This window comes from Gymnoscopelus microlampas, assembly GCF_963454915.1.
Source record: "Gymnoscopelus microlampas genome assembly, chromosome: 13".
NCBI classification, from domain to species: domain Eukaryota; kingdom Metazoa; phylum Chordata; class Actinopteri; order Myctophiformes; family Myctophidae; genus Gymnoscopelus; species Gymnoscopelus microlampas.
The window spans coordinates 18,758,499-18,785,283 of NC_139950.1; the positions used below are offsets into that span (position 1 = coordinate 18,758,499).

The window sequence follows — 26,785 nt, forward strand, 5'->3', positions numbered from 1 at the left end:
AATCAAGTTAGACCTGTACTGTTTCTGAAATTGTTGTTGTTGCTTTCCAAAATATCCTTGGCGCTAGGAAGTGGCAGACAGTACATTTACTCAAGTACTGTATTTAAGTACATTTTGTGAGGTCCACTACAAATAAACGACAGCTTTAGTTACTGGTTACTTTGCCGATTTAGATTATTATTAATACAATATATAACATTAACCACTTAAACCCTATTTTATACTTTGGTTTACAATTTCTGAAAAATGTTGGACACATTTAAAAAAAAATGCAAAGGTTAAAAACTTGTACTCTCTAAACCTCGTCCCTGTCCATTCTTCTTCTCTCCTTAATTAACCTCCTTTCCTCCTATAGTACTTCCTCTATTTCTTCACCCTCCCCGATTCATTTTCCACTTCCTGTTTAATCTTGCTCCTCCCCTCCTCAATATAGCTACGTCTCTCTCTCTCTCTCCTCAGTCCTCCTCTGACAGGGGGTCATGTGGGGTCAGGGGGCGGGACATGTTGTGACCTTTGATCCACTTCCCGTCCTGCAGGAAGTCCCGGATGTCGCCTGGCAACCGGACAAACTTCTCCTGAAACTCGGCCTCCAAGGCCCCCTGCAACTGGACGAGAGAGAGAGAGAGAGAGAGAGAGAGAGAGAGAGAGAGAGAGAGAGAGAGAATTATTTGGCAAAACACTTGCAATATCCTCACATTGAGAACCACTGGTGTACAGTATGTGTATTTGTGTGTGTGTGTGTGTGTGTGTGTGTGTGTGTGTGTGTGTGTGTGTGTGTGTGTGTGTGTGTGTGTGTGTGTGTGTGTGTGTGTGTGTGTGTGTGTGTGTGTGTTTGTGCGCGCGCGCGCGCGCGTGCGTGTGTATGTGTGCGCACGGGTTGTATGTTTTTACTTTTGGTTTGTGGTCCAGTATGTCCTGCAGCAGCTTGTTGTGCTGTTCCACCAGCTGATCATGACGCTTCACCTGAGCATCCTCTAGCTAGGACGGACAGACAGACAGACAGACAGACAGACAGACAGACAGACAGACAGACAGACAGACAGACAGACAGAGAGGGGGGGAGGGGGGAGACAGAGAGGGGGGGGGGGACACACACAGAGGGGACACACACAGAGAGAGAGAGAGAGAGAGAAAGAGAGAGGGGGAAGTCAGACAGTCTGCCTGTATATAGTACATATACAGTACAGTAAGCAATTCCCAAAACAGTCGTGATTAAAGCCAGTTGCGATGGGGAGCGCTCATTTGTTTTAGTTTTTCACTCAATGTCCTGCGTACGATTACAGTATGTATTACGCAAGACAACAAATGCAGGACACGTGCACAGCGAGGCCTTGAGGCTTTTGAGGTACGCCTGAGCCAGCCACCAGACAGTGGTGGACAGAGTAGTCAACCCCAGTACTTGAGTCACAGTATAGATCAGGGGTCTCGACTTCAACATTTTTCATCTCAAGGACCCCCGAGCTGAGAGAGAGATGAAGCAGTGACCGAATGTCTGTGCCAATCAGAACTATTGGCGGTGGGGTTTTGAAGACGACTGCCTTAGGAATTCCATACACACATAAGTGCGTGTAAGTAGCTCAGCTAAAGCTAATGTTAGTAAGCATGTAAAGATATATTTTTTTGTTTTATCAAACGTTAAAAGTGCAACAAATTGTCTAAATATATAACATTTAAATGTAGTATATAAACAATATTAGGATTTCAGTATAGACTTGATATCGTCTCTGTCGGGTGGAAACCTCATATGTCCAAAACTGTTGGACATATGAGGTTAAAATATGTCCAAAGTTAGAATATGGATATAAGAGGTTTCTGACGGACAGCAACGATATACTGTACTTGCTGATGTGACAGTGATATGGGTACAGGTGCCAAAACAAAGAAAGTTTGAGCTGCCCCTCCTCCATCTCACCCGTTTGATATTCTGGACGACTTCGTTGACATATGACTTATTGATTTCCATCTTCTCCCTGGGAACACAGCAGGGTTAGGGCTAACTCGTTTAAGGTACAGTGAGAATAGATGAACAGATATAGTGATATATATTTGTGATTTTTTTTGTTGGTTGTGTACTGTATGTCTTCAATCACTATGTTGACGGTTTCTGTATTTGTGATTTAGCTACCTCCTAGTCTGTGTAGCACTTTGGTCAACTTTGGTCGAGTTTGTTTTTTAACTTTTTACTTATTTTATAAAAAAGAAAAAAATAACAATCTCAGGGCCCTATCTTGCCTTACACCATCATGCCTAAACTTTTACTATTTTGAAAAACCTTTTAAAATGTTGTAGATCGACTTTTTAAACTATTTTAAGAGGTTTTTCAAAATAGTGAAAAATGCCCAAAAGGTTTAGGCATAAGGGGTGAGGCGGCGCCCAAGCTAGGGCCATCAGAGTTAAAGGAGTAGCACTTCACCCAGCACTATGGACAATTCAGAAACCTGCCTACCGATGAATGACATCATCGGTAGGCAGGTTTTGGTCATTTCAAACAAGATTTCACACTTTGTATATATATTTGTATTGATGCAAGAACAATGGCTTCTATTTCAGCATGCTAACTTTCCAGGAAGAGAAAGGCTGTAGTTTCTATTAGCTTGGAATGCCCATCCCATCGATGATGTCATTGGTAGGTAGGTTTCTGAACTGTCCACAGCCCACCAATGAGATGCAGAGTGAGTAGACGGAAGTGTACCATATTACCATATTATTTAGACCTGACGGCGATTCCAAAAACGAAAAGGTTTTGTGGAGAAAACAATGATGTTTCTATATATATCGTCTCTGCGGTGTGGAAACCCCATATGTCCAAAACTGTTACTTTTCATGATTCAAAGTAAAAAATAGCAAAAACGCAGCGCTTTGTGGCGCCTTTCGAGCTTGTGGCTCTGCTACTTTTAATGCTTTTGTGTGACACTGTAGAATGATGGCGTTAATTTACGGGAAAAATATGGAGATAAGAGGTTTCTGCCCGACAGCAACGATACATAGCTAACTAAAATGATACAGAGGTGTTCCCGGCTTAAAAGATATAACAACGTATAGATGTTCCGGGTCTAAATCGGTTATAATGAAGGTAAGATTGAAAACGGGTGAACTATGCCTTTAAATGAACCGTGCGGATGTGAGTGCGTACAGTATACGTGCTATCTTACTCTTCAGCCAGATGTTTCTCTTTGGTCTTGGCCTGGTTGATCTTTTCTGTTCTCCTTCGATCCATCTGTCGCTTCAACTCTTTCTTCTCCCTGGCAGTGACAGTGACATTACATCCACCAGAACAGGTAGATATACAGTATATATTATTTCTCTTTATATATATTCTTTGGTATGACCCGGCCTGCAGTTTCTGCAAACATTTTAAGAGTAGTTATACTCTTCAGTGTGAAAATTGTAAAAAAAGATGATCTTACTTGTCACAGATGTCCTTCAGTTTCTTCATCTGGGCATTGTGACTCTCCTCTGCCACTGTGCTCAGTCTCTCTGTCAGCTAGACAACATAAAACAGTACATTGACATGCCCACATCCATTAAAACCGGGAAAGCATCTGTGTCATTTTAGATTTTAGCTATATAGCACATTGGTTCTCAAAGTGGGTCCTTGGGTTAAAGTAGTTAAAGGTAGGGTAAGTGATATTTTTTGGTTAAAACAAAAAGTATTTTGTTAAAAGGTTAAAACACTATATTCTGATGTAATCATTGCTATAGAGTGTTTGTTCAGTAACAGGAGTCTCCATGTTTCTCCAGCTCTTTAATAAACAGAAAATACATTTTTCGGTAGGTGTCAAAATCTCAGCCAATCAGGAGAAAGTACCCATTTTTAAGCTTCATTTTTATAGTGTTCCAGTTCCAATTGTGTCTGCTCATTTCTTAGTGTCATCACTTCCAATTTCACTTGTTTAATCTGTATTCTGTATCCTGATTGAGTTCTCTATCCTGATTGGATAAAATTGGAAATGAAACTGAAACTGAAACGAAAATGCATTTTCTGTTTAATAAAGAGGTGGAAAGACAAGGAGACTCCTTTTACTGAACAAACACTCTATATCAATGAGTACTATCAGAATATAGAGCTATTTAACAATTATTTTAACCAACGCAAATCACTTACCCTACCGGCCAAATCAACATAATTGTGGGTGTCCTTGACATGAAAAAGTTTGAGCACCACTGATATAGCAACATAGAAAACAGAAAACTACTAGGATTTAGAAGACATTTTTAGAATTGGCCTCAGGTCTTAATGACTTAAAGGTTGATGGCAGAGACCTACACTACAGTACCTACCATTTTAATATGCTCTCTCTGCAGGTATTTCTGACTGTAGTATTGCTCCTGTCTTAGAGCCAGTAGCTGCTGCTCCTGCTCCTCTCTCAGCAGCTGAAGACGCTCATCCCTCCCGCTGTCGGACTGTGCATGAACACTCCTAGATAAGATAAGATAAGACCTTTATTCATCCCGTGGGGGGAGGCAGCACAGCAGTTGGGATACAGCTACTGGGCAAGAGAAAGTACTGTAGATAAAGCAGGGTGGAAACATCACACACAATAGAAACACCATCAATAATGAACAATTGTATACAACAGTAGACCTTCAACAAAGCTTGCATTATTCAGGACAAAATGAATTATAAGAATACACACAGTGACCATGTCAGATAGTGTCCTAACTGTGTCAGACACTGTCTAAGATTCAGTCCACACCAATGCAACTCCTGCAACTGCAACTACTTGCAACTACTTGGAACCGTTATCCCTAAATGGAACCGGTCTGCAACTGTCAGATGAGACTGCCGCAATGAACCGCGTTTTTACTGTAATTAGTAGTACTGTACTAATTAGTCTATTGGCCGAGCAGAGCCACCATTGTGCGCCTCATTATAAATCTTCATGGCTACCGGCACACATGACAGGCTAAGTCTAATATACTTCCTCTTGGGTTAGGTGAATCTATCATTTATCCTCCTCCTCAACCGCCCCACAATCTCCATGTGGAGCACACACACAGATTGAAACATATAGCACAATTACAGATCATGCAAACTTGCGTTTGCAGCAGGGTTATGATGCAGTAGGTAACTAAAACCAAGACATAAGGTCCTTACACACCGGGGGCGAATTTTTCATGCAAATAATATATATATTTTTTAAACCTTATAAAGTCAATGGAAGCTTCCATGGAGCGAAAAAGCGAAGCGAAAAAGCGTCTTTTAATTATTCGGAACGAGTCCGAATTTTGCGTATATTCGCATAATCGCCGGTGTGAAACCGCCTGTAACCGACTGAATCTAAACAAAAACTAGTCAATTCTTAAAACTAAATCTCAAAGTTGAATGGGTTTATAAATATTGAATCAAGCAACTTAAATGACCACTTCACCAATCGTCATTTCTACTTGGCCTTTTGTGTGCACCCCAGACGAAGGAGCACTTCGTATACAGTAATTGGTCCTCACTAATAATGCCTAATGCTGTTTACATCTACTCACTCTGTGACTCATTGGTGGGCTATGGACAGTTCAGTAACCTGCCAAGCTAATAGAAACTACAGCCTTTCTCTGCCTGGAATGTTAGCATGTTGTAACAGAAGCCATTGTTCTTGTATTAATAATATAAAATTAAATGCTTGAAATTACCAAACCTGCCTATCGATGATGTCACCGGTAGGCAGGTTTCTGAACTGTCCACAGTCCTCCTCTGAGACCCAGAGTGAGTAGACAGAATGGTACCATGTTTTAATGAGCATTACTGAGGACCAATCATATGAAGATAGGTTGACGATTGGTGAAAATTACCCCAGAAGTGTTTCAAATGGAAATACTCTAAGTTGAATTACCGGGCCTTGCTCTGTTGTCTGGAGGTCTTCTTGTATCTGTTGTTGAACTCTTTGAGGAGCTCCGAGGTCTTCTTCTGGTGTCTCCTCACCAGCTCCTTCAGCTCCTTGAACTGTCGTCTCTGCTGCTTCTGGTAAGTCTTGGACTGCTGCAGACTCTCTATGGTGCCCACCCCGACGTCTGCTCACACATTCACACGGAACAATACCATAGATCAGGGGTCTTCAACAGTGGGTCCTCAGAGTTACTACAGGGGGGCCGCCAAAATCTTTGTGTCAAAGGATCTTTTTTTTTTTTTTTAACCACTTCAACCCTAGCATCCCTATTCTGAGGAGAACTTTAGCCAAAAACAGCAGATCTACAAGCTTACAACGCCTCGCAGCGCGAGGCGTTGTGAGCTTGTAGATCGGCTATTTTTTTGGCAAAGACATCTGGTGTACAGGGAAAAAAGAGCAGACTAAGTAAAGAGTGAAAGGTCAAGTTTACGGTTTACACTTTAATACACATTAACATGAATCCAACATGATAATGCTGTCAAACAAGTCTATTAAGCTATATGAAATCTATGAAAAGGTTTAATCTGCAACACAATGTTATACAATATGTAGTGGGGGTCCCTGCTTCATCTCTCTCTCGGCTAAGGAGTCCTTGGGCTGAGAATTGTTGAAGACCCCTGCTATCGATTTAAATATACCTTGGTGAAGAGTTCAGCTCAGCATTACGATGTGACAGTGACTGACCTAACAGCACACTTAGGACCAGGTCTTCAGTCTTGGCTGCTTGCTTCGTTGCTTCTGAAACACAAAGAAAATGTCAACATTACCACAACAATAATGTCATAATAAGGATAACAACTATCCACCAGGCTTAGGAAACTTGTATGTCCAAAACAGCTACTTTTCAGGAAATGGAAAAAAATAACCTGTGTTCCAATGGATCCATTGCTGGATCCGTTATTATTTAGTCACATCTTAGCTCTTGTTAATAAATAAAATGTTTCAAAATGTATACAAATAGCAGATCTACAAGCCCATGGCGGACGTGTTGTGTAAGCTTTTAGATTGTCTATTTGCACTGCTTTTGCGCGTCACTCTTGTATGATGAAGTAGGGCATTAATTTACCAAAAGAACATAAAAATATGGATGAAATATGGAGATAAGGACGTACAATGTTTCTTCTTTTGGCTTTTGGTCATCAGGCAGAGACTCTGAGTCACTCAGTTACACTCATACAGTACCTGTGGCAGCTGCATGGTGATTGGCTGCAGAAACTTTTGGTGTGGTGGCGATGGGGGTGTGGCCGCCTGTGGGTCCAGAGGCGGGGCTAAGGCCGTTCTCTACTGGAACGGGTCGCAGATCCTTCTTTCCCTCAACAGAGCTGTCAGCCTGTTCCTAAATACAGTATGAACACAATAAACAGCACTAGAGCCCCACCGATGAAGATCCCGATTTTGAGTCTTGTGCTGCGTTCACACTGGCAGATACAAGGCTAAATAAAAATAAACACAAATAACTTTTTGATACTGTAGATACAACATTTTAATTAAGTATATTGAACAGACATTTAACTTGAGTTATACTGTGAATATACTTGAATGAACAGGCAAACAATTGAATACAAACTTTATTTTATTTAAATAAAGGGCAACACACCAGGTTGAAAAGTGTGTAAAGGTGAAAGTTCTTCAAGCGATGTTATTTTCACAATTAAGTCCCATGTGTCTCTGTTTTTGTTTTGGCAAAACTGTGATAAATATAGCCTTTATTTCTCAAATAGAAGCTTGTGGGTGGACCCATGATGCATCTAGAAGTCATGCCCCCCCTGACACCAGGGCTCCTAGCCTGGGCCCCCCTCGAAAATTACTAACCATATGAACCATAGGGTGCCTACTCTGCGTAAAAATAGCCAATATAAGCTCGCAGGCCAGCTCAGTGGCCTCGTGGTTAGAATGTCTGCCCTGAGATTGTGTGGTCAGGGGTTCAATCGCCGGGCCGGGTCTAAAAACTATAAAAAGAACCCAATGCCTCCCTGCAAGGGTTGGATTGGGGTATAAGTCCCTGCGACACACAGTACTAGCGTCATGTCCAAGGGATTTTGCACATCAAGCAGCCTCACGCTACAGAAACAGGAGATAGGCTCCTGACATGTGTCACCAGCTATACTTACTTACTTATTACTACAACACTGATGATACGTCCCAGGTGCATCCATGTGATGTTTTCTTTATAGTTAGTGACTGATATATAGTGGCTCATAGGAATTAGACTACGTAACAACCAGGAATAGTTTGGTGACCACCGGAGAGACGGGTGACAGCCGGAATGTAGACAGCATCTCGGGAGCAGTATGGGTTGGCGCCCCAGCCTGTGTCTTCTGTGAGGAAGAAGCCCAACAAATCCATGGTGAGGCCTTTAGGAGGGCCATTCAAGCAAGCCGCAAGTGGAGCCTGCAGTACCACCACGGCCCAAGACACCATGACGCCAGAAGGAAATGTTTGGATCGGGGGGAGTCTGGTGCAGCGCTCAAGTCCTGGACCTGGTGAGACGAAGGAGGAGCCCGGCCAGGAGGCCTCCCACAGAGCCTAGTCCCTCCACGTGCCAGAGCCTCCCCCAGTCCCGGCAGAGTAGTACCGGAGGAGCGGACTGAGTGGCCCTGTCTTTCCCTAAGAGGACTGACCGTGGGTAGCTACTGGGACGTAAGTCGGGGCTTGATCAACCCCGGCTGGGTCACCTGGGCGAGGGTGTATGTTGTTGCGAGACCCGAAACACCCCATAACCCCAGGCTACAACACTGATGATACGTCCCAGGTGCATCCATGTGATGTTTTCTTTATAGTTACTTGCAAGCTTGCAATGTGTCGCAAAAGAAAGTGTAAAGGTAAAATGTTGGGGGCGTAATATAGGGCCCTGGGGGACTCCAGTCAATAAAGTATGTAGTTTAACCACTTAAACCCCAGCATCCGTATTGTGGGGAAAGCTTTCGCAGCACTAGCATAGAGCCCTGAGGGACTCCGCTCAACCATATGGGGTTTAAGTGGTTAAAAAAGTAATAAACAAAATGTACCTCCGTGTGAGTGTCCTCTTCAGCGTCCTCTAGAGTCAGAGCTGCCAGCTGATTGGCTCTCTGTTCCAACAGGTTCACGTAGCGGATCGGGTTGGACAGCGCCTCGATCACATCTACACAGGACATACAATTTAGGAATTTAGCAGACACTCTTAATCCAGAGCGACTAACAGTAAGCAAGGTAAAGCTCATATGCATAGAAATAGTAATCTAGGATCATTGGGTGAACCAATAACCCATCATCAGTCTAAACAGTATAATATAATGTGTGACTGTGTGTGTGTGTGTGTGTGTGTGTGTGTGTGTGTGTGTGTGTGTGTGTGTGTGTGTGTGTGTGTGTGTGTGTGTGTGTGTGTGTGTGTGTGTGTGTGTGTGTGTGTGTGTGTGTGTGTGGAGGGGGGGGGATTTGAGAGAGAGATACCTGCGAAGGTGTCCGGTACATAATCTTTGACCTCTATGTAGACAAACACAGCGGGAAGAATCAGGGAATGGTTTTTCTCGCTCCTCAAACCGATGTAGCGATAGCCTAAGGCAAGGAAATAAGCAATAACAGCACACACATTATGCATGGTGCACACTCCCACGCATTTCTAGTTTAGTGCGTGGTGGCATACCGGAGAACTGATGGAGATAGCACACAGTATTCTGTCCGAAAAGTACACAATAATGTTTCTTGGTAGAATGGGCTTCAAGGACCACTTCACCTATCTTCATAATAAATGTCCCTCACTAATGCTCATTATAAGAGGGCACCATTTCTATATATTTGGTCTCTGTCTCAGAGGAGGGCTGTGAAGAGTTCAGAAACCTGCCTACCAGTGAGGTCATCGGTAGGCAAGATTTCAATGTTTGTTTTTTATTTTGCGAGAGTATAGAACCAGAAGGCATTGCTCTTACGTTAATACAAAAAAAAACAAAAAAAAGTGTTTGAAATGACCAAACCTGCCTACCGATGATGTCTCTGGTAGGCAGGTTTCTGAACTGTCCGCAGCCCTTTTCTGAGACACAAAGTGAGTAGACAGAAATGGTGCCATCTTATAATGAGCATTAGTGAATTTGGGTGAAGTGGTCCTTTAAGCCATTAAACCCTTTATTCTTAGTCAAACAGACCTGATTTGCAAGTGTGCTTTGACCACTTTTTTCTGTCTACACCAAATCTCTTTGCCATAAGTAGCCGATCTACAAGCTCAAAACACGTTGCATTGCACGCTGATCAAGCTCAGAAATATGGCGATGCATTGTGAGCTTGCAGATTGGTTATTTCCGCTACTTTTGCATGTAGGGCATTCATTTTAAGAAAAAAACATACAAAGATTAAATATGTAGGTGCAAGGTTTCTGCCTGACTGGGATAGTATAACATTACATTGTGTTTTTTGTGTGTCTATACAGTACAAATACTGCCAAAAGTTACCTTTACAGTATCTGCCTATCTTTTGTTAGGGACAGACTCAAACATAGCTTCTTCCCCAGAGCCATCACCGTGTTAAATGCAAATATGAACTGACCCCCCCCCCCACAAGCATGATAGAGTATATTCATTATTATTAGCACTGCAATGCATTTTTTGTTATTGAATGTTGTTGAGCACACACTGCACACACTCGATATAATGACAATACATTTAGATTCAGATTCTGATAAGGGTTGAGCAGGCTTTACTCCTTTACTTTAACATAATAAATTGTCAGGGGTGTTTAATGGTTACATGTTGCACAGATAAATTAACTACCTGGTCTAATGGCTGACACTGGAATAATTCTATGACCGATGAACTTCCCTCCTTCCTCAAAAGCTGCTATTCTCAGAGAAGCCAACGTTGGGAGAATCACCTGGCGAAGACATGACATTAGCACATTAATACAGTACAGTCACATGTAAGAAGGGAGGGCTCTGAGGAAAATTTTTGGGAAACAACATACCATACAGTTATTTTGTTGTTGAAAATCTGTTCAATATTTTCATTTTCTCTATTTCTGAAATACACTTTCAACCTGACCTCCAAATTTAGGCATTTCATTATCCTATATTAAAATTGCCTAGAGGGTGGGTCGACAAACGTAACATCCGCACTTGCGAGGCGCACCGTTGCGCCGATCGCACCAAACATTGCACAAACTTTGTTCAGGGGACTGCCATCAGAATAGTCACACCAGCACAGGGACCACAGGCCCCTTGGACAACAGCTGCAGTGACAGTTACTTCAGAACCATGGACAGCAGCTACAGTTACTTCAGGACCATGGACAGCAGCTACAGTTACTTCAGGACCATGGACAGCAGCTACAGTTACTTCAGGACCATGGACAGCAGCTGCAGTTACTTCAGGACCATGGGCAACAGCTACAGTTACTTCAGAACCATGGACAGCAGCTACAGTTACTTCAGAACAATGGACAGCAGCTACAGTTACTTCAGAACCGTGGAGAGCAGCCACAGACATCTCTGTGCTATGTTCAGGGTCTCTCTCTCTCTCTCTCTCTCTCTCTCTCTCTCTCTCTCTCTCCCTCTCTTTAGTAATTCAATTCAATTAATAGGGCTTTATTGGCATAAAACATACAGCATTTTTGGACGATCAATCAATCAATTGTGTTCCGGCTTGGATCAAGTACTTTTAAGTCCCTATATACATTGAAAAATCACACCCAGTGTGAAGTGGGCGGTGTGTGGTCATCACAACATGACTCACTTTAAAAAAAGGATGAATGACTTTTTTTAAAGTCCATACTGCTATTCATAGGGCTGCACATGTGTCATGTGTTTCGCTAGCCAATCACAGTCCTGAATTTGCAAAGTCAGCCAATCACATTACAGTTAGTGGTGATGACACTAGCTGTAATGTGATTGGCTGATATGAAAAAAAGTATCGATTTGCATTAACAATGGAAGGGTTAGGGGGTACACACATTTTTTGGTCGGTGTCCAAAACTCACTTATAGGGGGCGGCTACACGGCCCCAAAAATACATTTTCAAAGTGTTCAAGAAAAAAATATGATGATCTAGCTACCTTTTTGAAGACGATCGGCTCCTCGTCCCAGACAGGGTTGATGGCGTTATTGTTCTGAGAGGTTTTGGTCTTCAGGGCTTTCCTCCTGGTGTCCACAGGCAGTCCAAACATGTCCACCTCCACGTAAACACCCACCCTCTTCTCGCTCAGGAGCTGACCCGAGATCACCTGCCACACACACACACACACACACACACACACACACACACACACACACACACACACACACACACACACACACACACACACACACACACACACACACACACACACACACACACACACACACACACACACACACACACACACACACAAACAAACATTTGTATTACTATACAGTACTTGTGAGTATGCACTTTAGGACAGTGATTTCATGAGTGCCAATTTTCCACTTTTTTGACAGACAGACAGACAGACAGACAGACAGACACACACACCTTAACAGACAGAGTGTTGGCCACAATCCCGTCCACTGTGGTCTCTGTGAAGGGGTCAAAGTGTTTGTCTGGTCGTCTCATGAACTCGGGTTTGAGTCTGTAGCCACTGCGACCGTTGTACTCATACATGAAGAGGTTGAACTGCATGGACAGATCTGGTACAACAAGATGTTAAGAAGAACGTTTTACGTGTGCCTTTGCATGCATGCGTGTCAACTTTCCTCCCCACTTGTGTCTGGTCTGGTCCAAGTTGGTGTGCGGACTCAGGTGTCGATCTCATCCGTGGCAATGACTTGGCTGGGGCAGCAGTGTTTGCTTCTGTGTTAAAAAAAAGTCCTGTGTTCGAGTACAGTGCCCTCAGCCTTGTTAGGACAGTGAGACAGTTGACCTCAGTTACTGATGTTGTTTGTTTATTAATTGTTTTGATTGAACATTTATGTGCATTCACTTCCTTCCTATAGCCTGGTAGTTGAGAGACTTCCTAGTTCCTACCTATAGTCTGGTAGTTGAGAGACTTCCTATTTACAGTATGGTAGTTGAGAGACTACCTGCCTATACAGTGTTCTGGTAGTTGAGAGACTACCTATAGTCTGGTAATTGAGAGACTTCCTATCTATAGTCTGGTAGTTTAGAGACTCAATATAGTCTGGTAATTGAGAGACTTCCTATCTATAGTCTGGTAGTTGAGAGACTACCTATAGTCTGGTAATTGAGAGACTTCCTATCTATAGTCTGGTAGTTGAGAGACTACCTGCCTATACAGTAGTCTGGTAGTTGAGAGACTACCTACCTATAGTCTGGTAGTTGAGAGACTACCTATAGTCTGGTAGTTGAGAGACTACCTATAGTACCTACCTATAGTCTGGTAGTTGAGAGACTACCTAGTACCTACCTATAGTCTGGTCGTTGAGAGACTACCTAGTACCTACCTATAGTCTGGTAGTTGAGAGACTACCTAGTACCTACCTATAGTCTGGTAGTTGAGAGCCACCAGCTGACAGCCAGCGTTCCAGAACAGTTGAGGCATGTAGTTGGAGGAGTCCACTCTGGTTCCTTTGGGGTAGATACGACTCAGCTGGGACTTATTATATCTGGTACAGCAAAGGTAAAGGACTTGTACTGATCCCATTTCTGCTGTTAACACTGTTAACCCTTATGCCCGCGATTCCCAACCTGTGGGTCGGGCCCCCAAATAGTTGGCCAAACACTAAGATGAATTAATTAAGAATTAATGAATGAATTTAATTAATGTTAAACAAAGTAAAACAACGTTTTCGCTTTTATTGTGATACCGATAAAAATAAACGTAAAAGTATACTACGTTAGTTCCATGACCAATCGATTGATTGATCATTGAAATAAATGTGCTCTGAAAATGCATGCGGCCCACCCATCTGTCGCATTTGCAACACCTTCATTGCATAAGGTTTTTTTTATTTCTGTGATGTATGTTTATAAGGCAGCAGGCATGTAGTTTGCAATATTGTAACATGATGGCTGTCTCCAAGCACATCATTAGGACAGAAATTCACCCAATGAATTTATCCAATGAAAAAACACTATGGCAGCTGTGAACTTACAGAGCTAAATAACACAATAATTGTGGACACAATTATTTCAAATTTCACATTTCACAAACAAAATAGTTTTTTTGGGGGGGAAAAGCAATAGTTTTATTTCACACCTTTTTATAAGTTCTGTGTATGTAGTTATTATTCATTTACATAAAAAAAAATGCATGCATGCATTATAATGCATCATAGTGCATTATAATGCACTTATAATACTACATAACACTTGTTATAAATGTTTATAATTATGCATAACAACTTAGCATAACAAAGACACTGTATACATAGCTATGTTTAAGGTAGTTATAATGTGCTGTTCCACTGAGCTTATAATGCATTATGACCAGCAATTATAATATGTTATAAACATTGTTATAAGTTGTCATATACGCTTAGAAACATTTATAACAATTGTCATAATGCCTTATAAGCGCATTATGACGCATTATAGTTGTGTAGTGGTGTTGCTGCTTTTACTTAAGTAAAACAAAATCTGTGTACATCTACTGGCTATATTAATGAAGCTCATCAATCTGATGTCAAGAGAGAAGAACAGAACCACGGTGTGAAGAGGAGGCGGTTGCCATGGTACATTGTAGTTGCTGTGGTAACGGTTGTCAAGGATACTCCACAAACTCCACCGGTGACTTGGTGAGATGCTCCAGAGCTTTGGTCTCCACAAAGGACGACATGTGGTGGTAGCGGCCCGCCTCTACATGCACACATTAAACACACACACGCACATGCACACACAAACGCACACACACACACACACACACAGGCACACATGCGCACAAACATGCACAGAAAGGAAGGAAGAAACAAGAATCATGTCAAATAAAAAATAATTTGGTTAACCTTAGGTCCAGAAGCGCCCCTTTATTGATTGATTGATGCATAGGACTTCTTCATTGAAACAAAAACAAAAAACACCGGTAATACGTTCGAGATGCACATTGTGGTGAAAAGGATAACACAAAAAGCTTGAGAGTTTGTTTTCATTGAAGGGAGGGGGGGGGGGCTAACCTGACTCTGCCAGATGGAAGAAGCTTGCGTCACATTTGTTACTGTAAAGTGGGTATAGACAAAACAAATCCATTGAAAATCAGGACCAGAAAGTTTGTTATAGTGGTCACTTCATTGTTTTGTATCTACAATAGGATTTGACTCTCATTGCAAAAGTTGAGCACCTTAACCACTTGAACCCCAGCCCAGCATCCATATTCTTGAGGGGAACGTTAGCCAAAAAGCAGATCCACAAGCGTGACATTGTGACGCATTGTGAGCTTGTAGATCGGCTATTTTTTGGCAAAGAGATTTGGTTTAGACAGAAAAAGTGGTCAAAGTACATGCTGTAACTAAGTCCAGTTCTCTAAAACTACAGGGGTTTAAGTGCATAAGGAACTGCAGTAGTTTCATCACATTTTGTGTACTACATATTTTTACTCCCAGGCTTAACACGTTGACGAGTTGGACATAATCTACTGTCACGACAGTCGTTTGACCCGTCGTTTGTCAGCGTTCCCGGTTGACCGGCGCCACACGATTGACAAAATGTGGACGTGCGTTCCGAAATCGTAATAGGTTGGTGGCGTGCCAGTTAAAACATTTAAAACAAGGCAGAAGCGGCCTTGAGCCCCATGAAGCACCCCATGAAGCACAAAAAGGGGAAATGGAGGGAAAAAAGAGCAGAGAAACTACAAAGCCAATGGTCAAGTTTCCTAAGTATTGATTTTAAGTGGGTTTAAGTGGTTAAATGTCTGAAAATACACATAAACATGAATCCAACAAAGAAGAAACAATAAAATATACATTTACATAACACTGATGATAGTTTATATGAAGCTATCTATGAAAAAAAGTGTAATCTTAACACAATTTTATACAATATGTAGTGGGTGTCCCTGCTTCATCTCTCTCTCAGCTAAGGGGTCCTTTGCCTAAAAAACGTTGGAGGCTGCTGCCATAGTACAACCTGGCTGGTGGGTGATTGTCATTGCACTGCCATTATACCCCCCCACCCCCTTCCCTCCTGGCTCCCCTGCTCATGTCAGTGCATGTGGCTGTGATGTGTGTATCTTACTCTTGGAAGCTTCAAAGGAGTTGAACTTGGTTGGCTGCACATAGTTGACCAGCGTGGACATTTCTTCTGTGGCCACAGCTTCACGCTCTGCAGAGCCCTGTGGTCAACATCATCAACAACAATACTGTTGCTGTTGGGTGAAAACCTTGCATGTCCAAAACTTCTCAGGAAATGGAAAAAAGAACCTGTGTGTGTGGATCCAAACTAGGTATTATATAGTCACAAGCTCTTGTTAATACTTTTCATTGGTTAAATATTTATAATACTCACAGAGACACTTAACCACTTTAACTTTCTCTTCCATTTTCTTTCAAAAATAGAAATAAATTGGATCGTAGTTTGTATTTTGTAGATCGTCTATTTTTGATACTTTTGTGTGACACTGCAGTATGACGAAGTAGGCCACTACTTTACAAAATAAACCATAAAAAGTTGAGTATAAAAAAACACAATAAGAGAGCAGATAAACCATGCCTCTCTCTGTATACACAATCACCACTGACCTTTTTACCATCGTCATCATCATCATCATCTTCTTCTTCACTCTCAGCCTCCATTTCTGTTGAAACAAAAATAAGCAAATAAACAATTATCCTAAGATCTTCCTATTTACTCCAAATGTGCCTCTGTTCAAGCCTGGCTTAGAAACTCACATAAGATTAAACCTGCCTTTCCTGAAAGAAGTTTTAATAAGCACTAAAGAAAACCAGTCTATGTGTGGAAGTGTCCCCTGAGCAAGGCACTTAACCCCTAACTGCTCCCCGGGTGCTGTCTTAACCCCTTAAACCCTATCGTAAAAAAAAAAAAAAAAAAAGTTCTAATCAGCACTCAAATACATTGATTGTAGTTTTTATGTATTTGTGGGGGGGAAAAGGTTATGCTAAATTGCTGGCCATTGTCTCGCACATACAGTACATAAATACAGCACATAACACATACAGTACTCAACTCAATTCAAACTTTATTTATAAAAACAAGAACGCAGAAAACAGGAAGACAAATTAAATAGGAAAAAACAAAACAAAACTAATTGAAAAGGAGTTATTCCTTAATAACTGATTGATATTAAGTTTGCTAAGATTAGTGTAAGATAAGTGTTGCTGTGTCTGCGTGCGTACGTGCGTGCGTGCGTGGGTTAGAGTTCTTCTGTGTCTTATTACCTCCTGGGTTGTTGCTAGGAGACGAGGAGTCATTGTTCTGATTGGCCGCCTGGTCTGTCAGTCTCTTGGTGTCCGGGGCGGCAGGGGGCTTGTGGGATTTCTTGTTCTTGATCAGGATCTTACCCATGAGCTCCTGGGGGCTGGGCAGTGGAACGCCTGACTCCAACTGCACATGTGCACACGCACACGCACACCCACACACGCACACACACACACAAGCACAAGCACGCACACATACACATACACAAGCAGGCACACACACACACACACACACACACACACGTGCATATTAGTACATCTACATTTTAGAACGGCAATTTTATGAATACCATTTAATTTTTTTGCAATTTTTAGGCCTAAGCCTAAAGCCGAAAATAGCAGATATATAAATACGTAAGCTCACAAGGCAGGTTTTTTTTTTGTGCGTGACACTGGTGCGCAACTAAGGATAAATCAACCATAGCTCCAACCATAACAACCCCTGAATCTATCCTCTAAATGCCTGAGCCTAACTCTAAGCCCTTCCTGAATCTTTTCCTAATAGTATAAAGCTTACCCTAAAAAACATTTATCTTGTGAGGACCAGGACAATTGTCCTCAATAGCTATTTCTGAAATTCTACTATGCGCGCACGCACGCACGCACACACACACACACACACACACACACACACACACACACACACGCAGGCTGGAGCCGTGGGCGCGTAATGTGGGTGGAATCTAATCGACCCTTTTGTTAGCATCTTCTGCTTTTTCACTCTGCAACCACAAAGGTGGCAGGGAAATAGCCTTAATGAAGTGTTTAGCTAACCTCAAAATTAACTTTGAATTCCATGCCCACTGTAATTTTTGTGTAACCAGTGTGTGTGTGTGTGTGTGTGTGTGTGTGTGTGTGTGTGTGTGTGTGTGTGTGTGTGTGTGTGTGTGTGTGTGTGTGTGTGTGTGTGTGTGTGTGTGTGTGTGTGCAGGCATGCAATGCTCATTTGGTATGTTCTTGCACTCTATTTCAATGACGTGACGCGCACGTCGCTTAACACCTACACTGCAAGTCACACAATGGACAATTGATATGCATCTAGGCTTATTCCTATGTTAATTCGCTAGGTGTGAGTCGGGAGCCTTTGAAAACTTTGTTGAGGTGCGAATTTAAAGTAGTTTTAATATGCTTGTGTGTGCCTGCGTGGGCTCCTGGTCAAATAGGTTCCGGCACGGCGTGCAAGGCCGTCCAGTGAGCATTGCACCCCTGTGTGTGTGTGTGTGTGTGTGTGTGTGTGTGTGTGTGTGTGTGTGTGTGTGTGTGTGTGTGTGTGTGTGTGTGTGTGTGTGTGTGTGTGTGTGTGTGTGTGTGTGTGTGTGTGTGTGTGTGTGTGTGTGTGCGTGTGTGCGTGCGTGTGCGTGTGTACTTATATGATAATATCTGTGTGTGCGACTGTGCGTGCGTGCAAGCGTTCGTGCGTGTGTGCGTGCGTACTTACAGGGTATTTGTCCAGTGGGTCTATCAAAAGAGCTTCTCCAAAGATGGAACGACAGTATTCAGCCATCTTAGCCTGTTGCTTTAGACTGACAGACAGACAGACAGACAGACAGGCAGTAACTTAAAGTATGCCGCCAGAACACAATTGATTGATTGATCATTAAAATATGCTCTGAAAAGGCATGTGGCCCACCCATCTGGTTGGGAGCCACTGGATTAGTGGGTTGGTACTTGGTAGGTACAGTGGGGAAATACTCACGAATCCACATGGTTTTCAAAAGACAGTATGACAGGGAAAGGAGACGTCTTGAAGGCACATTCAGCGATGGCTTCAATCACTTCCTAAAAAAATACACAATGAACACCAACAGCGATTTAAACGTGTTAATTTCGTCAACTAAAACTATGATAAGAACTGTTCACTGACGAAAACTAAATACAAATTTAAAACTAAAACTAAGCTATGATGACAAAAACTCTGACTAAATTGACCATATTGACAATTTCGTCAACAAAGGTAAGCACACAAGTTATTTTATCTGGTAAGCTGGTGTGTTTACGCTAAATACAAAACAAGCTAAAGAAACGACCAGTGACCTGTACTGATTAGAGAAGTGAAAGACCCACAGTTGCTTATCTTAGTTCATAAATAAAAAGATTGATTGACACGCTGAATGAGTGTAAAGTTCACTGTTTCACACTGTCCTCAAATTGAAACAAATACTGTATGTACTCAAAAGAAGAATACACATTTGAGAATCATTAAAAACATTGCATTATATACTTCTACTAAACCTGATAAAGTTTAGTCAATTAAATCAACTGTAAATTTAGTCCACCTAACCCTAGTCTAGTTTAAGTAAACTAAAACTAGACTATAACTATAACAAAAACATTTCAGATGACTAAAAGTAAATGGCATTCTATTCAAAAGACTATGACTACAAACTAAATCAATAGTGCTGTAAAAAATGTACACTGCCGTGAGCGTGCCAGCCCTGGGCTCACCTTGAAGGAGATCTCGGAGGTCATGGTGAAGCCGTGCGTGATGACGGGCTCCTCCTCTGCGGTGCGTCCTTTCCACACGTCTAACTCCACACAACGACAGCCGGCCAGCAGCACCTGTCTGTACATCTCCACCGACGAGCTCCCGGCTAACTGGCCGGCTGAAAGACACAGTGTTCATTTCATTTACAAAAACTATGAAACCCTTTTTTCGTTGACAACCTTTTTTTTTCACTGACGAAAACTAAATAAAAGATATGCTATGATGACTAAAACATGACTAAATAATATTGGCAATTTCATCAATCAAACTACACGGAAATTAAGGAGATGGGACTAGTGGAGAAAAGATAGAGTAAAACTAAGACAAGTAAATGTATGCTTGGCTGATTCACTCCGAAAATAGTCGATCTACAAGCTCACAGCGCGTCAGATCGGCTATTTTCGGCACACATGAGCCAAGTATAAATCAGGCATTACGACGCCATCACAGCCCACCAAAATAAGATTTCGTCGACTAAATCAACTGTAGATTTAGTTGACCAAAACCTTATGAAATGTTGTCAACTGAAACTATACTAAACTAGAATATTTCAGATGACTAATATATGACAAACTAAATTAAATGTTATTCAAAAGACTATGACTAAAACTAAATCCAAATTTGCTGTCAAAATGAACACTGCTCAAAGATACAACAGTCAAATCCTCAGTGTTCATCTGAAGCAGTGGTTCTTAAACTGTTTAAATTCAAAGACCACCAGTTTGGTATGTAGAAAACAGACACAGACCTCCAATACTCTGAGAGTGCACAAATGGAACCAAATGGACCCGAACCCGGGTCTTCCACCGTGTCGCCAAATTTCACAATATTTTGTGACCCCATTACCAGATTTGTGTTGTTAAAATATTTCCCCAAAATGTTCTTTTTTTCCAAGAGCCTTTTGAAAATAGCAGATCTACAAGCTCACAACGTGTCACATCGCCACACGTTGTGAGCTTGTAGATCGGCTATTTTCAAAAATCCGATGCATATAGGTTTAAAGTTCTCATGTGGCCTAGTAGCTTGTTTTCATAGACGTGGTTGCTTATTTCTCTCGCAAGATCTGGCAACGCTGCCAACCAACAGAGCCAGAAACAGAAACATTAAAACACAGCTAGCAAAACACATTTCACTAATGAAATTAAATGCTACGGCAGCAGCCCAGCCACAGACACAAATAAAGCTATATTAGAAAATACAGATTAACTCTAGATTACTTTAACACTGATTTGAAATTATCTCCACTTATCTCTATATCTACTTTACCTCGACTGCAGATTAATTAAGACTAGGTTACTATTAGCTCAGTATGTTACCACTACATATCAATTCATTACGTCTGGATTAGGCACATGTTAACTACATTAACTGTAGATTACATCTAATATTACTCTACATGAGATAATGGCAGATATGACTCTCACTTGCCATGACACAGTGAGAGCAAATTAGAAGGACCTGTGAATGTGAATAGCCTTTATTGTTCAAGGATATTTTTTAATAGCTTTTGTCAATAACCTCCCAGCTTTATCTTAAACCTGTGCAAGCGATGAATAACTTTGAATGTAATAATTACATCTGTAACATATCGAGGAAGAATGTATTACATCTATGGCATTTTGCTATATTTCATCAGTAATTTGCATATCATCGCTGTAGGGCAGAAACCTTGTATTTCCACATTTCATCCTTTTGTTTGTTTCATACATTTATTTTGTTAAGTAAAAGTAGCGAGAATAGCCAATCTACAAACTGTGAGCTTGTAGATCGGCAATTTATGAATAATTTCATTTTTATTTCCACCTATAAATCCAGGTTGAAAGTGGTTAAGTGTGCCTGCAGGTTTTATAAACAAAAGTATTAACAAGAGCATGGGGGTATGTACCTGTCAGAAATGTATTATGTGATGGGTTTATGGAGTATATACCTGTCAGATATACAGTATATTATGTGATGAGTGTATGGAGTATGTACCTGTCAGATATGTATTGTGTGAAGAGTTGATGAAGTAATGGGACAGGGGGAAGCTCATGTCTTCAGACTGGTCCAGTTTCTCAGGGGGGATCACTCCATTCTCATCACTGGACAGGTAGCTGGAGAATGCCTGGATAGAGATGACACCTACACACGCATGCACGTACACACGCATGCACACACACATGCAAGCACGCACGCACGCACACACGCACACACAGAGCCTATTTCATTTAGGAGTTAACAAATAGGACCCCAGGATGTGCGTGCCCCAACTATGTGTGTACTTGGGACCCCCATAGACTGTAGCTACAGATTCCATCATCTGCTCGGACAAGAAGGGACTCCCGGCTTGATCAGGGGAGATGTTGATCTTATGAGCTTCAGGCAGTACTACCTGTCAACCTATATGTGTCCTATACACCCGTAGTCTACCATAAGGTAAGCATTAAGTAGGTAAGTAGCCTTGCCAAGCCATGTGGCCCATAGGGCATGAGCCTACAGTATCTCCTGTTTCTGTAGCGTGAGGCAGCTTGAAGTCCATCCCGAAGCCATGATGTACAAGTACACCCCCTGGACATCAGTGTTAATTTTGTTGACTACTAAGGCTAAAAGACTAAGATTTTGATATTTAGTCGACTAAGACTAGACTAAGACTAAACAATTTCAGATGACTAAAATAAGACTAAAACTAAATGGTGTGTTATTCAAAAGACTAAGCCTAAATCAGAATTTGCTGTCAAAATTAACACTGGTGGTTAAAGTCTTTTTTTTTTTAAAAACAAAGGTTAAATTGTATATGTTTTGTGAGTGGCAAATGTTTCACACCCCCCAATCCAACCCTTGATGCAGGGAGGCATTACGTCCTATTTTTATAGTCTTTGGTGTGACCCGGCCGGGGATTGAACCCCAAACTCCCATCTCAGGACACTCTAACCACAAGACCACTGAGCTGGCATTTATAACTCAACCATACAGATTAGTTCAAACATGTTTTATTCAATACTGTGAAGTTCATGATTGCAGCTTTTGTGTGTGTGTGTGTGTGTGTGTGTGTGTGTGTGTGTGTGTGTACCTTTCTTCAACAGTGCCATGTCATGCTGGTGTTTCTCCATCTGAGCGTGTGTCTGCGCGGGCCTCAGAGGAGGGTAGAGTATTTCATTCAGACGAGGGTCCCTTTGTTTATTGTTAATGAACTCTGTCATCTGGTCTACCGACAGCTTGCCATCATCACCTCCCCTGCAGGCCACAATAGAACGAATCGTAATGGACCGGACAGGGTTAGAGAAAGATAGCACTGGGCTGAGACAGAAACGGTTCAATACAACAATCCTATGATGATGATCTTCACTAAACCAGAACTGACAATTCCGAATATATTCCACAAACTGTTACAGAACAAACCCAGAGCATGATCACAGATTCGTACCGAAGAGAGGAGAGGAGAGGAGAGGAGAGGAGAGGAGAGGAGAAGAGAAGAGAAGAGAAGAGAAGAGAAGAGAAGAGAAGAGAAGAGAAGAGAAGAGAAGAGAAGAGAAGAGAAGAGAAGAGAAGAGAAGAGAAGAGAAGAGAAGAGAAGAGAAGAGAAGAGAAGAGAAGTGAAGAGAAGAGAAGAGAAGAGAAGAGAAGAATAGAGAATCCTGAAAAGTAGCTGCACCCGACAGAGACGATATGCACCTTAAGAAAATAAGAAGCAGAGACTAAAACACCACTAAACAAAAAAAAAAAGCCCTAACAAAACAACACAAACTTACTGCAGCTTAAAGGCGCCATTGAGCTCAGGTCGAGGACAGAGGCAGTCCAGAAAGGTCCTGTAGGCCTCCGGAGAGAAGTCTTCCACTTTAATACAGTCACCCTGTCACATATACAACATGTAAACTATAGTAATAGCCATAGAGAATGATAGAACAATACAAAACATTATGAAATACCACAAACACAAATAGAGAAATTACAGTGATGCAGTCCATGCAGTTGAGCAGCTTTACAGAACAGCTTTGGAAATAATGATATAATACGTGTTTCTCAAAGTGGGGTTTTCGGGGCCCCAAGGGGTCCTTGAGGGGGTTCCAGGGGGTCCCCAGCAAAATCAGTTAGTATACCAAACTACAGTTAAAATCCTATATACTTGGGCTATAAAAAAAAAAAAACTACATGGATAGAATGCTGCACAATACTTAATCATAGATTTCATAGATAGCTTAATAGATTTCTTTGACAGCACTATTATCAATGCTTTGTGAATTAAATGTTTTTGTTTGTTTGTTTACACATTATATTTTCTACAAATATGTTGGATTCATGTTATTTCTATTTTCAGACATATAACCACTTAAACCCTAAATACTTAGTAAACTTGACCTTTCACTCTGTCCGGTCTGCTCTTTTTTCCCTCTACACCAAACCTCTTTGTCGAAAATAGATGATCTACAACCTCACAACGCCTTGCAGCACGAGGCGTTGAGAGCTTGTAGATGGATCTGCTGTTTTCGGCTAATGTTCCCCTCAGAATAGGGATGCTAGAGTTCCCCCCGTAGTAGCTCTGAGGACCCCCTAGGGCTCCTGGACCCATGTGTAGAGTGTGTTTACCCGTCCAGAGGGCAGTCTACAGCTCTCCAGGGCCGTCTCCACTCTCTTCCTGTCTGATGAGAACAGACGAACGATGCTGCAACGAGTCATAATGAGAACACAGCGTTACTAATCAACCTGTCTATCACATTGCATTCATCGCGTGATCCGAAGATTTACTGCTCCATTCACTTCCTGTTCAACTTATTACTTTAAAATCCTGTATCTCGGCTCCTGTGTACTTTTTTTTTTACTATGTATTTTTGGCGAAACATGCTATTTTCAACTGGGTATAACAAGAGAACGGGAGGTCACAATGACATTTTCTTTTTCACGGAAGCACAGTGATTTCCTCTGTGATTAGCAACCATCAGGGGATCGATCATACTGGAGATACATATTCTGTGGTTCTTGAAAATGTTGTCAGAATGCTTAAAAATGCTACCAGAAGCTACCTGCCAGCATTAGAAAGCCCCTGGCAGTGAATGTGTTAATTGTAGTCACGGCAAAAGTTTGAGATAATCGTTAGTAAGTACGTCGGAGAGGCTTATTGCCACTTATACCCTATTGTATGGCTATTCAATGTCGCAATGTGACGCGTTGTGAGCTTGTACATCAGCTATTTTAACACAAATCTTCTCTTATGGGGGTCCCTGGTACAACATCTTTTCAGATGGGGGTCTGCGGCTAAATACATGTCAATTAGGAAGTCCTTTGACATGAAAATGTTTGAGAAACACTGCTGTAGGAGGCAGTGGTGAACACAAACTCACTTCTTGACTGGAATCTTCCCCTCTGGGTTTGGCTGGAGAGTTAACTTGACATACCTGGAACACACACATAGGAATAGTAGTTGACCATTAATTGTCATGTTAACAACAATGCATTTGAACATGGGAAACATATCAATAAAAAATAAATTTCTGTTTGCCTTTAAACAAAAATCCTCAAAGTAATTTTTTAATAATAATAAATATTACTTTAACACTTTGACTGACAATGACAAGATTTCTCGTCATATTTTGCTAAGATGCAGACTGCCAATGACGGGAATGACGAGATTTTGTGTTTTCAGTCGTTTTACGCTAGATGCCGCTGTTCGCTAATACATGGGTGACCATTTCATTTCTCAGTCACATAGATCCAGGAGATCACGTGATTGCAAGATCTCCTCCACCGTTCACTTCCTTGTTATTCGATTTGGGAAAACGCCTTGTTCTAGTCTCCCAGGATTTACTCTGCATTTTTGATGAGACATGCTATATTCAACGGCCTATAACACGTGCGTGTGTGCATGCGTGCGTGCGTGTCTACTCACGCTTTGAGCAGACTCTGGTCTCTGTTCAAGTTGTGGCTCAGAAGGTTAGAAGACAGAGAGAACAGCTCTTCACACCACACCTACACAATGACAATCACACTGTCAAAAACACATACATCATCATCATCATCATCATCATCATCATCTTCTTCATCATCACATTTGAAAAATCATCATCATCATCATTTGTATGAGTGGGTCTCAAACTTTTTCATGTCAAAGACCCCCAAATGAATATGTATTTGGTCACAGAACCCCATCTGAAAATATTTTGTACCAGGGATCCCCATACAAGATTTGTGTTACAATGTTTCACTTTTTTTTTATTTAATATGCATACACAGTATGGAGAAAGTGTTAAATACAGATTTTAACACATTTTGCTGGGGACCCCCTGGAACCCCTGGGGGTCCCCGGGCCCCACTTTGAGAACCATTGGTCTGCATCGAACAATCATCACTATCATCATAATCATCTTTAGCTAAATTTCTTGCTGTTTACATTTTCTGCCTATAAAGTATTCAATCAATCAATCATCATCACCATGACAACAGCAGTAGTACCTTGGCCTCGTCCTCCTGTGCAGCGATGAAGTTGATCTGGGTGACGTTGACAAGGTCCGAGGCCGTAACCACGGTAACCATGCGGTTCTCCAGCCGACCCACCAGAGTGCCGCAATCCAGAAGCTCTCGCAGCTTTGCTTCCTATTGGATGAGAAGAGAGTCAGAGTGACAGCAGCTGACGCTCGGGTGGCACAGTGGTAGTCCCTGCCCACGACCACGGAGGGTGTGGGTTCAAATCAATGGCCCAGTAACCGGCGCTGGAATTGAAGCTCTCTTCCTGGTTCTCTTACAGAGTGCTGTTCCTATTAATGGCCCAGCAGATGTCTCTATTTCACCTTCTCCACGCTGCGATACATTATAATCCCAATACAAGTGAATGAGGTTTTGTCCGGACTTTACACTTGATTTTATTACCTTAGTAAACCTTTTCAGAAATACTTTATGTTGAATCGCAAGATAAATCATCATGATACGCGTTTAGTGAATTATGGTCCCATTCATTTTAAAATGAATCATAAAGTAGGGTATGTTTCTAGGGTTTCTACTGGTTCTACCGAGTGAAGGCCATCCCTCGCTGCGGTTGCAGCCAATAGCAGTCGTTTCCGGTAACATTTCGTGACCGGATGTTCAAAGATGGCGATTTCAATTCGCCGAAAAAGTGGCTTCAAACGGTCTGTAGAAACCAATGGCT

The 26,785-nt window shown here is 41.8% G+C and overlaps 1 protein-coding gene across 1 annotated transcript in view; it reads right to left on the reverse strand.

The window, feature by feature from the left end:
* Positions 1-455: 455 nt before the first annotated feature.
* The window catches only part of LOC311059099 (1-phosphatidylinositol 4,5-bisphosphate phosphodiesterase beta-1-like), a gene marked incomplete at both ends in the record, with an annotated part of 40,331 nt that continues 14,001 nt past the window's right edge, over positions 456-26,785 (reverse strand). Inside the window, 29 exons of the mRNA XM_084076732.1 lie at positions 456-605; positions 892-978; positions 1,913-1,970; positions 3,153-3,242; positions 3,408-3,484; positions 4,282-4,420; positions 5,829-6,006; positions 6,567-6,620; positions 7,065-7,218; positions 8,891-9,003; positions 9,312-9,416; positions 10,622-10,721; positions 11,897-12,064; positions 12,334-12,488; positions 13,300-13,424; positions 14,532-14,616; positions 15,988-16,084; positions 16,491-16,546; positions 17,148-17,313; positions 18,625-18,709; positions 18,883-18,965; positions 19,632-19,789; positions 21,646-21,792; positions 22,721-22,884; positions 23,400-23,500; positions 24,235-24,310; positions 24,987-25,040; positions 25,532-25,611; positions 26,095-26,235. Of these exons, the coding sequence (XP_083932858.1) occupies positions 456-605; positions 892-978; positions 1,913-1,970; positions 3,153-3,242; positions 3,408-3,484; positions 4,282-4,420; positions 5,829-6,006; positions 6,567-6,620; positions 7,065-7,218; positions 8,891-9,003; positions 9,312-9,416; positions 10,622-10,721; positions 11,897-12,064; positions 12,334-12,488; positions 13,300-13,424; positions 14,532-14,616; positions 15,988-16,084; positions 16,491-16,546; positions 17,148-17,313; positions 18,625-18,709; positions 18,883-18,965; positions 19,632-19,789; positions 21,646-21,792; positions 22,721-22,884; positions 23,400-23,500; positions 24,235-24,310; positions 24,987-25,040; positions 25,532-25,611; positions 26,095-26,235 (3,246 nt within the window). The remainder of the gene's footprint in view (positions 606-891; positions 979-1,912; positions 1,971-3,152; positions 3,243-3,407; positions 3,485-4,281; positions 4,421-5,828; positions 6,007-6,566; positions 6,621-7,064; positions 7,219-8,890; positions 9,004-9,311; positions 9,417-10,621; positions 10,722-11,896; positions 12,065-12,333; positions 12,489-13,299; positions 13,425-14,531; positions 14,617-15,987; positions 16,085-16,490; positions 16,547-17,147; positions 17,314-18,624; positions 18,710-18,882; positions 18,966-19,631; positions 19,790-21,645; positions 21,793-22,720; positions 22,885-23,399; positions 23,501-24,234; positions 24,311-24,986; positions 25,041-25,531; positions 25,612-26,094; positions 26,236-26,785) is intronic.